This window comes from Eurytemora carolleeae, unplaced genomic scaffold (assembly GCF_000591075.1).
Source record: "Eurytemora carolleeae unplaced genomic scaffold, Eaff_2.0 scaffold1613, whole genome shotgun sequence".
NCBI classification, from domain to species: domain Eukaryota; kingdom Metazoa; phylum Arthropoda; class Copepoda; order Calanoida; family Temoridae; genus Eurytemora; species Eurytemora carolleeae.
Window position 1 is genome coordinate 8,034 of NW_019397521.1, and position 16,787 is coordinate 24,820.

A 16,787-nucleotide genomic window follows, 5' to 3' on the forward strand; every position below is an offset into this window, starting at 1 on the left:
AGAAGAAAAAAAACTTAAGGACAATTTTGATAATTTTTATACTTAACCCAATCTAAACTAAATTATATATTTTGTGAATCGAATTTAATGATTCCGGCCAAGCAAAGTATCATTAATATACCAAAAGCATCGTTATGTAATTATCAGTTAAAAGCGATTAAATTATTCTGCAGATTAACAAAGGATCGAGATTGCTTGCAGAGATCTCGAGTTCCCGAATTAGAATAATAACTAAGCTAAGCACTAGATTTTGCACAGTTTATTTTTAGTTGTTGTCTCCCGTCGTTCTGAATTCTCTGCCGCTGATCTAGCCAAGTAAGTAAACTTAAACTATTTTATTAAATACAAGGTTACCCATATTATGATGAAACTTATAAACCCTAAGTTTTAAAATATGACTATCTGAAAGTTAGATTTGCTCTTCTGTATTTATAGCATTTTTATGGTTTACTTAATGATTTGACAAGGAAAGAAGCTAATTTCCGGGAACCATAAATGTAAGAAAAAAGTCTCAAAAGTCTCTATATATCGTAAAGAGCTTTGGTAATTTGGTAACATATTAATTTGGTAAAACTTAGTAACTTGGAAACTTGGTAATTTGGTAACTGCTAGTTTGGTAATCTGGTAATTTGGTAACTTCTAGTTTGGTAAACTTTTAATTTGCTAACTTCTGGTTTGGTAAACTGGTAATTTGGTAACTTCTAGCCTGGTAAACTGATAATTTGGTAACTTCTAGTTTGGTAAACTGATAATTTGGTAACTTCTAGTTTGGTAAACTGTTAATTTGCTAACTTCTGGTTTGGTAAACTGGTAATTTGGTAACTTCTAGTGGTAAACTGATAATTTGGTAACTTCTAGTTTGGTAAACTGATAATTTGGTAACTTCTAGTTTGGTAAACTGGTAACCTTGTAACCTGGTAATTTGGTCCTATACAGTGATAATGAGTTAACTGTAGAATAGGAAAACAACATTAAAGAAATACTGAAATGCATTTGATTTGTGTTACAAAGCAATTTTACTTTAAGTAAGTTTTTAAATTTTAAATCATCTATTAAATAAAGTAGATCTGTTTACACTGCACAATTGCTGTACTTCGTGGTCATTGGACTATTTATAAATTCATTACTTGAGTTTGAAAGTCGACTTAATATTCCAGAGTTTTCTGGTTATCACGGTAGTAATTTGATAACTTGGTCATTTGGTAATTTGGTAACTTAGTAACAAGGCAAAACTTGATTAACTTAGTAACTTAGTGACTTATTTACTTAATAACTTGGTAACTTGGTAACTAACTATTAATTTGGCAACTTTGTAAGTAAAAAATCAATCCCTAGGATTGGTGGCGCAAATGTATCCAGCGCTCAGTGTGATGTCACCAAGGAAGACGACATCAAGGCTCTGGTTTCAAAGGTCAAGAAATCTTAGAAATACAAAATTCAAAATACTAAATTATATATTTATTCTTCACAGCTTTTTTCTTATTCATCAGATGACGATCTACTTTAATTAAATACTTTGTCTATCTTTGCTGCCTTTAAATCATATTCGAAGCATTAGATTTAACCGGATAAAGAGGGCTGCCTAAAACAATTACCTGCTCTTTGTCATTTTAGACAAACGCTACACTCATAAAACGCTACTTAGATAAAACGCTACCAGATATAACGTTAGTAAAGAAAAAAAAACGCTACTCTTATCAAAATGTCATAATATTAGGTTTGATTTTTATATTGGATTATAAATTCTATTTTTTACAGATTATGTTACTCAAGTTTTTGCAACTTTAACGTTAAATGGTAAGGGATACGAAGCCGGGGATGGGGGGGGGGAGGTTTGAAATGGTCAATTATTATATTTTACTGCAGTATCTTCAACACAACTTTTGGGTCAAGTTTGGCTCGGGGACAGTTGGGGTGATGGAAAGCGACCAAATTTATCTTCAAAATTATTTAAAATACTTAAATCTGTCTTTAATTTTATCTCAACCACCGTCTTGATATATTATATCATAATTATCATTTTGCACAAATCCAATATTTTTTATCAGTTCGCCATGTGTCTGTGTATCATGAATGTTTGACGGTTCTTAAACAGTTTCTGTTAAAAGTAGCATTCAAATCACTTTTGCTGAATATTTTCCTGACGTTGGCACCTTCAAAGTGTTTTTTTATTATGCCAAAAGTATTTTGACATTGGACACGTGTTAAAAAAGATGGGCTTGGAAAATTCTACTCCAAAGACAGCTAGGAATCCAAAGTTTGGTGAAAAAAATTTGAAAAAGGTTGTAAACCTAATAACATTGAAAAAGTGACGTAAGATTGCAGACAATATGAGGATTTAGATTAAAAACTACTGGCTCAAGCTTGATTTAAAGCTATGGAATTTGTTTGACGTCAATGTCAGAAAAAAAATCAAGCCGAAGGTTACAATTATGCACTCACAAGTTAATCTCAATATCCAACCCTATTTGATTGATAATCGTTTATTTCTTTATACCTATATCCAACCCTATGCAGTATTCACATTAGGTAGTGTTTTATCAATAGTTGAATAATACGTCCAACAATGCTTTGGTGGCAGTGATGTCAAAATCAAGAAAACAAGTTTCAAGAAATTATCAGAATCTCACCCGAGCTCGATATCCGATGTGAGCATTAAATTATCAGAATCTCACCCGATCTCGATATCCGATGTGAGCATTAAATTATCTGAATCTAACCCGATCTCGATATCCGATGTGAGCATTTTAAATTTGAGAATCAATGCTTTATCTCTTCATTTCAGTTATCCCGGGGTAGACTTATGCAAGTATAAAAATGCTAAAGTAGCATTTGTTTCTTTACTAGCGTTTTATCTGGTAGCTTTTTATGAGTGTGGCGTTTTTTAGGTACACAGATAAATTCTGTAAATTGCTTTGTTGTCTCTGCTGCTTATTACCGCAAGTCACTATTTAGAAAACCCGAAACCAAGATTTTCGTAAAGGATATCTCCATAATTTTTGCTTGGATAAAAGTTTAAAGGGTATTGATATTGAGATATTTCAGATAACATAAACAGTCCCTTTAATATTTAAAATCCAGGTAGAGAAGGAGCAGGGTCCTATCCATACTGTCATCTACAACGCTGGAACTGGAACTTGGAAAACTTGGGATAATGTCACCATGGAGGAGTTCGATAGAAGCTTCAATACTAACACTAGGGTAGGATATATACCATCATTAGATATACAATACTAACACTAGGGTAGGATATATACCATCATTAGATATACAATACTAACACTAGGGTAGGATATATACCATTATTAAATATACAATACTAACACTAGGGTAGGATATATACTATTATTAGATATACAATACTAACACTAGGGTAGGATATATACCATTATTAGATATACAATACTAACACTAGGGTAGGATATATGCCATTATTAAATATACAATACTAACACTAGGGTAGGATATATACCATTATTAGATATACAATACTAACACTAGGGTAGGATATATACCATTATTAAATATACAATACTAACACTAGGGTAGGATATATACCATTATTAGATATACAATACTAACACTAGGGTAGGATATATACCATTATTAAATATACAATACTAACACTAGGGTAGGATATATACAATTATTAAATAGACAATTTTAAAACTATACAAAACTTTTTTGAAAGTTTTAGGTTCTCATTAAAATCTCGCACTTTTTATGAAAAAAAATATTTTTATAAAAAAAATTGAATATGATATTATCTCAGGGTCTGCTAATGTTGGCTAAGGCGGTGTGCCCCGGAATGGTGGAGAGGGGTGAGGGTGTTCTAGGGATAACAGGAGCTACAGCTAGCCTCAGGGGAAAACCATTTACTTCGGCCTTCGCTGCTGCAAAGGTGAACTTTACTTTGTTTTTTGTTTTTTCAATTTTTTTAGAAATATGTTATCTTTGCTTACAGTAGAACCCAAAAATAAGTGGAACATCAAGACGTTACTTAAGCCATCTTTGTTGTATTTAATGTCGTTCTATAGATTAAAAATTTACTTGCTAAATGATATGAAACAATTTTTAAAGAAACAACATTGGAGAAACTTGGATTTTATAATTCAATTTATATCTTTATTTTTTCAAACTATTGGTGAATATTGAATACCATTATAAAAAGTATTTAACCAAAAATAAGCTTTATTATTTGGGGGATGAACTTGCAAATAGTAAATAGGAATAAAGTTTTTCTTTTAATATTATTTATTTATTATATTTTAATATATTTGAAAACACTTCTTGATATTGGATTGATAAGGCTCTAACCCTCAAATTAATGTAATTCTTATCAAGCCTGTGAATTACATCTAGAGGTATGATTCTAAACTAAATGATTCTAGGGTTCTCAAAGGATGTTAGCTCAGTCTCTAGCGCGTGATCTAGGACCTAAAGGAATTCATGTCTTCCTGGCGATCATTGATGGACAGGTAATCAATGAATTTATTGATGATTACGCTATGAGGATTGAAAATTTATCTAACTTATAAATGTTTGGATTTGATTTATAAATAATCGTAAGAAAGATAAATCGACTGTTTCTGAGATAACTGATGCACCCCTGTTATTTAGATAAAAGAAAACGATGAAACCAACAAGTTCTTGAACCCGGACGAGATTGCAGAGAGCTATTACAACATTGCCTCTCAGGGGAAGAGTGCCTGGACCTTCGAGGCCGACCTCCGGCCGTTCCAGGAACAGTGGTAGAGACCGACCTCCGACAGTTCTTTGAACAGTAGTAGAGACCGACCTCTCCGACAGTTCCAGGAACAGTGGTAGAAACCGACCTCTCCGACAGTTCCAGGAACAGTGGTAGAGACCGACCACCGACAGTTCTTGGAACAGTGGTAGAGACCGACCTCTCCGACAGTTCTTTGAACAGTGGTAAAGACCGACCTCTCCGACAGTTCTTGGAACAGTGGTAAAGACCGACCTGTCCGACAGTTCTTGGAACACCGACAGTTCTTGGAACACCGACAGTTCTTGGAACAGTGGTAGAGACCGACCTCCGACTGTTCCAGAGCCTCCAACCTCATAAAAATTATTGTAGTACAGAAATACTTTCACATTTATTGTTAATTTTAGTTTTTATTCTACTTGAGATCGAATTTAATGAATCATATGAAGTAGTTGAGTCTCTAATGAACTCTGAGCAAAGCTAGAAAAATAGTTCAACTATCCCTACTGAGCTCAACTGCTTCTCATTATTGATTAGAAAACAACTGTACATTGTACATTTTACATTGTGCTTTGTACATTGTACCTCTCAATTAGGAAAAAACAAAACTTGCCCTTCTTGATTTTACAGTATTAATTTCAGATACAAAATTAGTTTAAATTTAAGTAGTTATACTGTCCAGTATTCATGTGTTTTTACTTAATAAAGTGGATCTATATACATTACATACATCAATTACCGTCCATTGCCTGTTATTTTTGAAGGTGGCTGGGCCCTGATTTTCACTGAATGTTGGTTGACTTTTTATTTATTTATTTATATATACAGAGCTGAAAACTTTAGAATGGTGGATATCGAGATTAATGCTTGATCCTCTCTTTTTCTTAATATCGAGACTAACCTAATCTTCAACTTGTATAAAATTCAACCAATTAGAGTCGCGTATATGAAGCCGATAAATATGAAATTTTACGCGCCATTTAAGATTACATAAAGAAACGGGAGGAACTCTCTAAATTTTTTAAAAAACCGGTTTTTTATTTTTTCTCTACTTTATGTAAGAAAAAACGGTTTAAGAAGAAAATCTAAAGTGTGTCTATTAGATACTCAGATTAAGTAATCGGGATTAAGGATATCTCATTCTAAAGTTTTCAGCTCAGAATATTTCTTATTATTCTATTTTTGCTTATCTACGGGGTATCCCTAACAGGATGAAACTGCAAAGACGACAACTCTGAATTTATTCAGTTGTCATTCTTACATTCATGGCTTCTACCAGGTTGTTAACATTGTTCTTTAAACATCAATTTTGTTTACAGGGTGACCCACTAAGGATGAGACTCTAAATACTACCTTTCAGGGTTAAAATTAGATATTCTGTCTTAACTAATTAGTCATTTAATGGCCTATTTAATGATTAAGCAAATAAAGAAATAAGTTTACAGTTGCAGGGGAATCATTCATGTATAGAAACAGATATTATAATTACGTACAGTCGTCTCTGAAGTCGCATCTTCTATTAGTAACCCCGTGTAACAAAAAGAGATTGTTTTAAAATTAGAAGTTTAAAATAAACCTTTTTCTCCACATTGAATTCTCATCCTTTGATGGAAACCTTATATACATGTACTCTTGAGAAAGATAGGGTTGTTAATCGTTTTTTTTTGGTTTTCCGATCGTTTTCGAAAACGATCGTTTCATTTTCGAAAAAAAACAATTGTTTTTAAAAACGACGCACTCGTTTTGAACTTTTAGAAAACGAATAACGATCGTTTTCTTAAAAACGTTTATTATACGATTGATTTTTTAAAAAACTATCGTTTTTGAGAAAACGATCGTTTTGATTTTTTTAATGATAAATATGTTAACGATCGTTAACGAAACGACGAACTTTATAAAAACTGTTGTTTTTGAAAAAAAAAAATGACATATGTCCTTCAGGGCGGTTTCCTCTCTCCTACTCTCTTAGTTAACGATCTTTAACGAAGGGACGTCATTAACGATCGTTAACGAAACGGCGAGCTTTATTTATTCGAAAACGACCGTTTTTAGAAAACAAACTTTTTTGTTGTCTTTTCATAAAGAAACGATCGTTTAAAAAAAATGAAAACGTTAACATCCTTAGAGAAAGGATGCATAACAGTGTCGGAGAATTTTCCTTTCAAGGCCTTTACATTTGTGTCGATTTTAATTGAAGAAAAAGAAAATGAGAACTTCGATTACAAATGATAAATTTAATAAATAAATCCCACGAAATATTACAGCTGGTGAATTGCTTAAATGTCTTCTTCCATAGTTTGATACCAAAGAGATCAAATAAAAAATATCACATATGGCATCTCCTTTTATAGTAAAATTGATTTCAGAGCAAAACATTGTTTTTAATCCGATCACGATTGGGAGGGGGGTGTTTTTCTAAATCTCTTTATAAATTTGGCTTGTCTGTCAGGATGTTTGTATCCAATAAGCGTCAAAACGGCTAAACCGATCGGGCCCATAGGGATGGTTTATGAATAATCAACATTTAAAAACTTTGTGCTTAAAAGTTTTTTTATTTTTGTAAAAAAATTTTCCTTGAAACTAAAACTTGCAGATTTCTCAGGAAATTTCGTGGATTTAATTCGAGAAATTAGAAAAAAATAAACAAGATTTTCCACTCTACAAAAATGTAAAATCAATTCCTGAAGGCAAAAAATATCGTTATATTATTCGGCTTGACATGTTATGCGCTGATTTGCGATAGTACTTTTTTGCACAATTAATTATGTGTAAAATGTAGTATGTATTCCCGTAAAACCGTGGAATATAAAGACAACTGTTAGACTCCAGTTATTATTTTTACCGTGGAATATAAAGACAACTGTTAGACTCCAGTTATTATTTTTACGTAATAAAGCTTTAGAGGTGTACTAAGGAGAAGGATATAAGGGAAAAGAACAGTTCTTTTGAAAAGTGTAACAAAATCGTTTATATTCAACAAAATCGTTTATATTCAACAAAATTGTTTATATTCAACAAAATCGTTAATATATTCAACAAAATCGTTTATATTCAACAAAATTGTTTATATTCAACCAAATAGTTTATATTCAACAAAACCATTTATATTCAACAAAATCGTTTATTTTCAACAAAATTGTTTATATTCAACAAAATTGTTTATATTCAACAAAATTGTTTATAATCAACAAAATTGCTGATGTTTTTCACTTTGCAGTCATTCAAATTTTGTTTTCAAATAAAGGATTTTTATTTTACTATGTTGGGAGAATGTGTGGTTCTAATTGTGATTTAGAAAATGTAAAATTATATTTTTTGTTTGTTTTACTGAAGATTAAAAAGGCCTTGCTTTCAGTTTTGCTTAGCTTGGATAAAATATCAAAAAATAATTATCCCTACTCACACTAGCCCTGCAGATATGCTTAAATTCTATTCTTATTGATGAATTAAATTATTAAGCCAAGAAAGTGCAGTGGTTCAAAATTTTTAGAACTTTATTAGTTTGTGAAATTTCAAAACATCGTTAAAAAATACTTTATTTAAACTTAATATGCAAAAGTGAACATTTTTTCCATCCTTGTGGGCGTAAGTTAGTTATCGAATTTTATTTTATTATGCAAGCTTATTTTCTGCGTTTTTCATTGATTTTTAAATTAATTTTTAATTATGACCACTAGATGTCTCTGTAGTTGATATAAAATTTTTACAAACTAGAATAACAAATCATACTTTTTAAAATTAAAATGTTTCGAAAAAAAAACAATCTGAATATATATTTATCTACTCTTTAAAGGAACAGACCGGCTATGTAAGGTAGTTAAACTGAGTATGCAGTGTTGTGGACAAATTCTTTAGGATTCGTTTGAGACATATAAAACTTTTTCACGATGTAACATTACTGAGTTCGAGTGCATAGTCGACGTTCAAAATTATGAATTTGGGTGGGTATGTTTTCAGAATCGGTTTTTTTTAAATTACTAAATAACGACGACGAAAAATAAAGTAAAAATTATACAGTAAACTAATTAGATTGTTAGGAACATATGTCTCAAAAGAAATTTGTCAATAAATCAATTATAGAATTAATTATTTCGTTTTCATCATTATATTGAATTTCTTATTTTCAGTGAATTTATTCGCAGATTCCTACAAACTTTTCCAATGTCGTCTTTTCAAGAATAATTCCAAAAAATCTGCAGTAAATCTTTGTGAATAATGAGAAACTAGAATAATTGAACAATAATTGAACAAGATTACTTATTTTCGATGATAAAAGTTAATTTTTTGTCGTCTTTATTTAATAATTTAAAAAAAAAAATTTGAACGCGTATCCACCAAAAAGTAAGATTTTGAACGTCGACTTTGCGCTCAAACTCAGGATTTACAGATCTTTAAAAGGTTTTTTATTAAATTTCTAATTCGAAAGAATTTGTCCACACCACTGCATACTCAGTTCAACTACCTTACATAGTTTGTCCCTTGAAATCTTTTTAAAAGGTAGAATGTAAAGCAGCTTCATTTTAAAATTGCAAATGTACAATCGTCAGTTTCTATTAATTATACACATTTGAAGATTTTTTTTATTTATTTTACTGGGTTCTTCTTTGCAATCTGCATATCCATGGAAGGAAACCATGGTTAAACCATTTCAGGATTCTTGTTTAAGGCGTTACTTTAAAAAAAAAGAAATTAAGTTACGACTCCATTATTTCGTTAACACAAGTTTAGTAATATCTCAGAAAACACCGGAAACTATCAGTCTTGGGATCTCCAAAATGTGGTCTTAAATTTTTCACCTTTATCATTAATTAATTAAGGAATTCGATCAGATTACAAATCAAGATTTAACTAAATCGTTCATTCAGTTTTAGCCGCTGGAATATTATTACAAATACAATTTAAAAGTTTTAACTCCAACTTGAGTAAGAACTATGAATGTCGTCCTTCACGTCCTTCATGTCCTTCACGTCCTTCACGTCCTTCACGTCCTTCACGTCCTTCACGTCCTTCACTTCCTTCACGTCCTTCACGTCCTTCACGTCCTTCACGTCCTTTACTTTATTTTTCGTTGTCGTTATTAAATAATTAAAAAAAACTAATTCTGAAAACGTATCCACCCCCAAATCAGGAGTTAGAACGTCGAATTTGCGCTCAAACTCAGGATTTACAGATCTTTAAAAGTTTTATATGTCTCATAATGAATCCGAAATAAGTTTTCCACAACACTGCATACTCAATTCAACTACCTTACATAGCCGGTCACTCCCTTTAAATTAAGAAAAAATCCTAAAAATACGTGAAAATACTTAAAAACCCAAGATACTATTTGAGAACTGTTAAGTATTACTAAATTCCAAGATTACTGTTTAGGGTTAATAAATTCAAAGCTTACTGTTTAGTGCTTCTAAATTCAAGGATTATTGGTTAGTTAAGTTAATGAACTATATAATATTTCATGTTTTACCCCTTTATGTTTAAATCCTATTTACATCCTAACCGAAAATTTCTGGCGCTTCGTCACCCTTGTGTCCCTGATGAGCCCCCCTGTGTCGGGTGCCCCCCCCCATTATGCGTTATGATCCGACACACAAACAAACAAACAAACAGAGATTACAGCAGGGTGTATGTATACAGTTAACTATATATCTATAGATAAGCATTAAAGCAAAGCAAGAATTTATTGTTGTATAAATGTTTATTAAACGCCCTATTATTAATGACTCACTAGCTATGAGTAATCATGTTGTAAAAAGTTCTGTAGGACCTTAATTATCCTTTTCTAGCTGGGGGTCCCTAGGCTCCCTGTACACTGATTAGTATAAGTGGAGCAGGTATATACCTAGGCAGTATCAAGCAGTTTAGTGGCTTGGAACCTAATACAATTCAAGCAGTGATTAATCAGGCAGAAATACAGGGTGAAATACAGGGGAAACCGGAACAAAATAATCTTGTTATTCAATGCAATATTTTTTTGCATTATTAAATATTTTATAATAGAAATAATTTTACTGTATAAATATTTCTGGAACACCCTGTTTGCAAACATTCATGATTTAGACATTTAAAGATTTCAGTGATCAGTCATAGTCATTCTCCCCGACAGTTAAAAACATGCAGTGAAAACTATAGAATAAAACATCTAACACTGCTTGGTGATTTTATTTAAAAAAACTTGTTGATGAAAGGGATCAGACAAAATGTCAATTAACACAATTATGTTATAATATTTGTTTTGTTACTTATTTGTTGGATAAAGTTTTAATTTTCGTTTTCAACAAAATATTTTGATAGGCAATGAACTGCTTTTGAAATGTGTTTTCTTGACGTTTTTATAATGAGAGTTTATAGTTGATTGTTCACCGAACATATATATTCATTATTCACAGAAACTTTAAAGGAAATCATATACACGTGAAATAATATTGATTATTTATTTAAATGTTCAATTTGAAGATAGATATGTCCAATTCACAGTGGTACCGATAAACTATGAATTAGATTTCCATGTGTATAGTTTTAAAAATGATTATTTATTAAATTTAATTGTTGTTTTCTTATAGAAGTGATTATTATCAGAAGTTAGGAACGATATATTTCACTAAAGGATAATAGATATATAAAGGTACCTGCACACAATTATTGAGATGGAGATATGTTTGTTTTTCTATTTTTGAAATAAAAATAAACACACTTTTCCTATGAAGTATGGATCTGTTACAAATAATAAACAAACCATACATTTATCAAGAAATTGTTATTGTTAAAACACTTGTTTTAAATATATTGGAATTATCAGAATTAAACATCTATAAAAAAAACAACATTATATTGTATATTATTCAGCTGCAGATAATGGTTTCAAGAGTACCATTGTGAATCGGGCATTGCCATCTTTGCATGGAGAGCCACTTGAACTTACTTTAAGTTTTATAGCTGTTTAATTTTAAATATTCAACATGATTAGTTTATAATCGTAATTGTACCAATTGGTTATAATGAACAGGAACCGATCCGTCATAAACTAGAATTACACGAGGGAGGGAAGGCACACTCAACCCGTTTTTCCTCCGCACCACAAATGACGTCACAAACTCAGCTTCTCGGCATTGCTCTCACCATTATTTCGTCCGACCACACCTTTTGCTTACATTCTTTTTAAAGTACTTTAAATCATAATATTCGAAATTGGAGAAGGCACATCAAGTTATTTATCATGGTTTATAATATTACCCTTCCCTACCTCCTTGCACCTGCCGTATTCACTGTTCTCTTTTCAGCATTCGTCTCATAAATTATTTTCAGAAAAATATTGTTTTACAACAATTGAATTTTGTTTACTGCTGAATACGAAGAAAACACAAAACATAAGGTTAGATAATGAACTAGAGATAACAAAACAGAACTCAAGACTTGCCTTAAACTTTATTATTTTAATCTTTCTATCTTTGCAACCTAATGTCGTAGACCTTTAGATTCAAGAGATAAAGTTTTAAAAAAATGTATTGGTTAAAACATCAGGTTGCAACGATAAAGCGATTAAGAACTTTAGAATTGAGACAATTTTTTAGTTCCGTTGATGTTTCATTACGTTTGCGTATCTGTGTGCAAAAGAAACATTGCAGAATTATACTGTTACGAGTTTGCGATCTGTTTAATTCTCTCACATTAGACTAAAGTTCATTTTATTTCAGTTTTAAGTTTATCAGGTTTTAAATAATACATCTTAAGTGATATTAATAAAAGAATTAGCTTTTATAATCCTTAAATGAAACCAACTTTTGGATTTTAACTGAGTTAGAAGTTACAAGGTTGCAAAGTCGTACTAGTAATTCACATAAAATACATTGAACATCTTATATTAAAGGAAGTGTTCGCGAAAAATTAAAAGGGGTTAGGCTTACGGCGAAAAGTAAGCGCTTTTATCGCTACTAATTAAGAAAGTTCCGACCTTCAACTCGGATCATTAAAAAAAATCAATTTAATTCCATTCAGATATTACAACCAATAATCATTGATTATGTTTCGACGCATTCGTATACAGTTGATATTTCAAATTATTTATTATTTTTCATGATCTGAAAGTTACTTTTAAAAATAGTTATACCTGTTTCGAGGATTTTTTATAATGAAGACGACATTTTCATATTTTCCAGGAATGTTAGAAAATCCAGCGCCAAAAAAAAAATTAAAAATATTATGTCATATTAACATAGAGAATAGAATATATATTAGTGGGGAATTTAAAGAATCTCTCGGTATGAATCAAATAGATTCTAGTACAATAGATGGCAACGTAGAATTTTACACTCTTAGTACAGTTGTATTCTGTCGTCACAAGTGTCAAATCAGTTTGTGTGTCCGACAAAATTATCAATAATAGTGATAATTTTAGAATAAAGTGCTTTTCTTACGGTAAAATAAGTTCAATTTATGTGTTCTTTAGTTTCCGTTTTTACACTTTTTTATTTCATCTTGGAAAACATATCAACTAATGTGAGAAAATTTCGTTTTCCTTGTTTTACTTGACACTTGTGACGTAGTGTACAATTGGTTAATTTATCTGTTGCCACCTATTGTACTTGATAATCTTTTTGAGTATGAATTTTTTCAGTCCCTATCAGCCTGAAAGGGAGTTCAAAGTGTACAAATCATGTAAATGTTCACAAATCATATGCAGTTGAGTACATAAATACAGTATGTTCCCTAGACTATTCATTTTAATTTCGAATTTTTTAAACTGTTAAATAAACTTTATAATAAATTAGGTGAATAAAAACATCATTTGATTTATAGTTATAACGGAAAATCATCGTTTGTAAAGTGGAAGGCATAGAGTCTATGTGAGATGATCATTGGTCAATTATGAATCCAGCCTACTTCATAATTTGGTTTTCTTTTAACAATAATTTTAGATTTTCTATAAATGATATTCCACTTATATTAAGTAGATAAGTTTTCTAGTCCTACTTCTTATATTAAGTAGATAAGTTTTCTAGTCCTACTTCTTATGTCAAGTAGATAAGTTTTCTAGTCCTACTTCTTATATTAAGTAGATAAGTTTTCTCTTCCTACTTCTTATATTAAGTAGATGAGTTTTTTAGTCCAACTTCTTATATTAAGTAGATAGGTTTTCTAGTCCTACTTCTTATATTAAGTAGATAAGTTTTCTTGTCCTACTTCTTATATTAAGTAGATAAGTTTTCTCGTCCTACTTGAATACTTTAAAACAATATTATATTTATCTATAAAGCCAAAAACATTTCCGTTGCTTTCCAGAGTTCCATAGAAAAAATTAGTTGAAACAAATTGGTCCATGGGTTCCTGAGTACAACTTTTTAAATATATAGATGCAAAACTCAAATCAAATATCTTAACACCACCGTAAACTTTGGTTCATTTCAAGCACCGGGCCGACTTTTAATCAGCTAAAGCAAGCTGTACAGTACAGTACTTAAAGCAAAGCGGGGCATTACACCAAAATAACGCTGGCAATTTTGGATTACCAGGCCAATTTTTTTTTGCAGATTTTGTGCATGAAAGATTCTTATATTCAACATCGTTAAGAAAAAAATTTGTATTTCCTCCATTTTTAAAAATAAATCCGCGAAAATGTGTTTTTGAATTTACGATTCAATCTTTAAATTTTACACAAAACAAGCAAGTATAAAATTCGAAAATGTATTTTTTTGCATTTAAAATTTTCATTGTATGGTATTCCGTATAATAAAGTAGTTTAACAAAAATGGTTAATGGCACTTGTGAAAGCGCAATCCAATCGCCATCATCATTAAATATGTTAATTAAAGATCGTAATTTATATTTAAAATCAATCTAATTATAAAAAAAATTCAAAGAAATTTAACAATTCATAAGCTTTCCTTAGTGAGGAATTATTCAATAATAAAGGTTCTATGTATCTACATATTTACAATACAAACCGGCAAAAAAAGCAAGTGTAGACTGTAGACTTAGTTTTAAGTGTAAACTGTAGACATAATTTTAAGTGTAGACTGTAGACTTAAATTTAAGTGTAGACTGTAGATATAGTTTAAAGTGTAGACTGTAGACTTAGTTTTAATTGTGTAGACTGTAGATTTAGTTTTAAGTGTAGACTGTTAAGTTGAATTAGATTTAAGTGTAGACTGTAGACTTAGTTTTAAGTGTAGATGTAGACTTAGTTTTAAGTGTAGACTGTTGACTTAGTTTTAAGAGAAGACTGTAGACTTAGTTTTAAGTGTTGACTGTAGACATAGTTTTAAGTGTAGACTGCAGACTTAGTTTTAAGTTTAGACTGTATACTAAGTTTTAAGTGTAGACTGTAGACTTAGTTTTAAGTGTAGACTGTATACTTAGTTTTAAGTGTAGACTGTATACTTAGTTTTAAGTGTGGACTGTTGACTTAGTTTTAAGTGTAGAGTGGCATGTCCGATTTACAACGATAGCCTTTGAACCTTTGTCTGCGTAAAAATAACGAAGATATTCCTTATTAATCTTGAAGTAACTTACGCATTTATGAAGCAGGAGAAAAAGATGGAAAATATCAGAATTCAACAGTTTTATGAGGGTTGATATTTTGTAAAGTGTTAATTTCTCTGTTAATTCATGATATATTGTTAGCCCAGAAATTAATGAATACAGTCTCTCTCTCGATCTCTCTTTCTCTCTCTCTCTCAAACATCATCCCTCGCTCTGAGCTCTCCGCTTTCCTCTCTCTCATACCATTCATATTCTCCACCCACTCCGTAAGCACCAAACCTTACTCCGGATATATTAAACCCACTGGAGCATTGTTTAATATTAAACAAAACTTTTAGTTATCATAATATGGTTACCAGAATAGTTTAGTGAACTACATATACAACTTAAGTATATAGGTCAAATAGATAAATATATATATATTGAATATAAAATAGGAAACAGCTGGTACCAAACACAGAGCCTCCATAATTCTCTCTTTGTTAATATATTTCAAACATTCATGTTTTATTGAATAGTTTAGAATTTTAACGAGTTTTGTTTGTGCGCTTTCTAACTATTGTAATATCAGGAAAAAACAAGTGAAGGGTCATTGAACTATATATCTTTTTGTACTTGTGTTATTCAGTTAAATCTTTGATATTCCCTGAACTATAGGGCTTCACTGAATGAGCGTTTTTTCATATTTTTTTTAAACTTGACTCATGCAATATATATATGTATTGTTTTAATGAAGTAAAATTGCATAAATCAGAGAACATTACATTTGGTATCATGGTACTTAAAGTGAATGAATAGTTTTCAATTTTTGAAGGAAGAGGGGTTTTAGCCCCCCCTATCTCTCTTTTATTAATTGTTAAATCCACGAAACTTTAAAATTTTAATTGAGTGTTTTGCCATCGTGATTTGAACAGGTTAGTTTAAACCACAGTTACTCACTATGTACTATGCAATATGCAAAGTTGTAATAATCGTAATGTTTATATAATATTTAATCGATAAATTACGCAAGATTACGCTGGGAACTAAAAAGTTCAGATGGATTGCATCGAAAGAAACGGAATTTTTATATTTCATTTATTATGTATCATAAATAGCAGAAAAGATATAATATGATTTATTTAAAAATGTAGTTTATGTGAAAATGTTCCTTCTATAAGAAAGAAAAGAAATTAAAAGAAATGAAAAGATATTAAAAGAAATTAAAAGAAATGAAAAGAAATGAAAAGAAATTAAAAGAAATGAAAAGAAATGAAAAGAAATGAAAAGAAATGAAAAGAAATGAAAAGAAATGAAAAGAAATTAAAAGAAATTAAAAGAAATGAAAAGAAATGAAAAGAAATGAAAAGAAATTAAAAGAAATTAAAAGAAATTAAAAGAAATTAAAAGAAATGAAAAGAAATGAAAAGAAAAGAAAAGAAATGAAAAGAAAAGCAATGAAAAGCAATGAAAAGCAATGAAAAGAAATGAAAAGAAATGAAAAGAAAAGAGAAGAAATGAAAATAAAAGAGAAGAAATGAAAAGAAAAGCAATGAAAAGCAAAGAAAAGCAATGAAAAGAAATGAAAAGAAATGAAAAGAAAAGA

The 16,787-nt window shown here is 30.4% G+C and overlaps 1 protein-coding gene across 1 annotated transcript; it reads left to right on the top strand.

Moving 5' to 3' along the window:
- Positions 1-269: 269 nt before the first annotated feature.
- LOC111714714 (sulfoquinovose 1-dehydrogenase) lies at positions 270-5,451 on the top strand (the record flags this gene model as incomplete). Its single annotated transcript, XM_023489874.1, is given in 6 exon segments — positions 270-315; positions 1,336-1,411; positions 3,082-3,201; positions 3,773-3,901; positions 4,392-4,478; positions 4,621-5,451. Coding segments are annotated over 6 exon segments (593 nt in total), but the record flags the coding sequence as incomplete, so codon positions are not given.
- Positions 5,452-16,787: the final 11,336 nt, after the last annotated feature.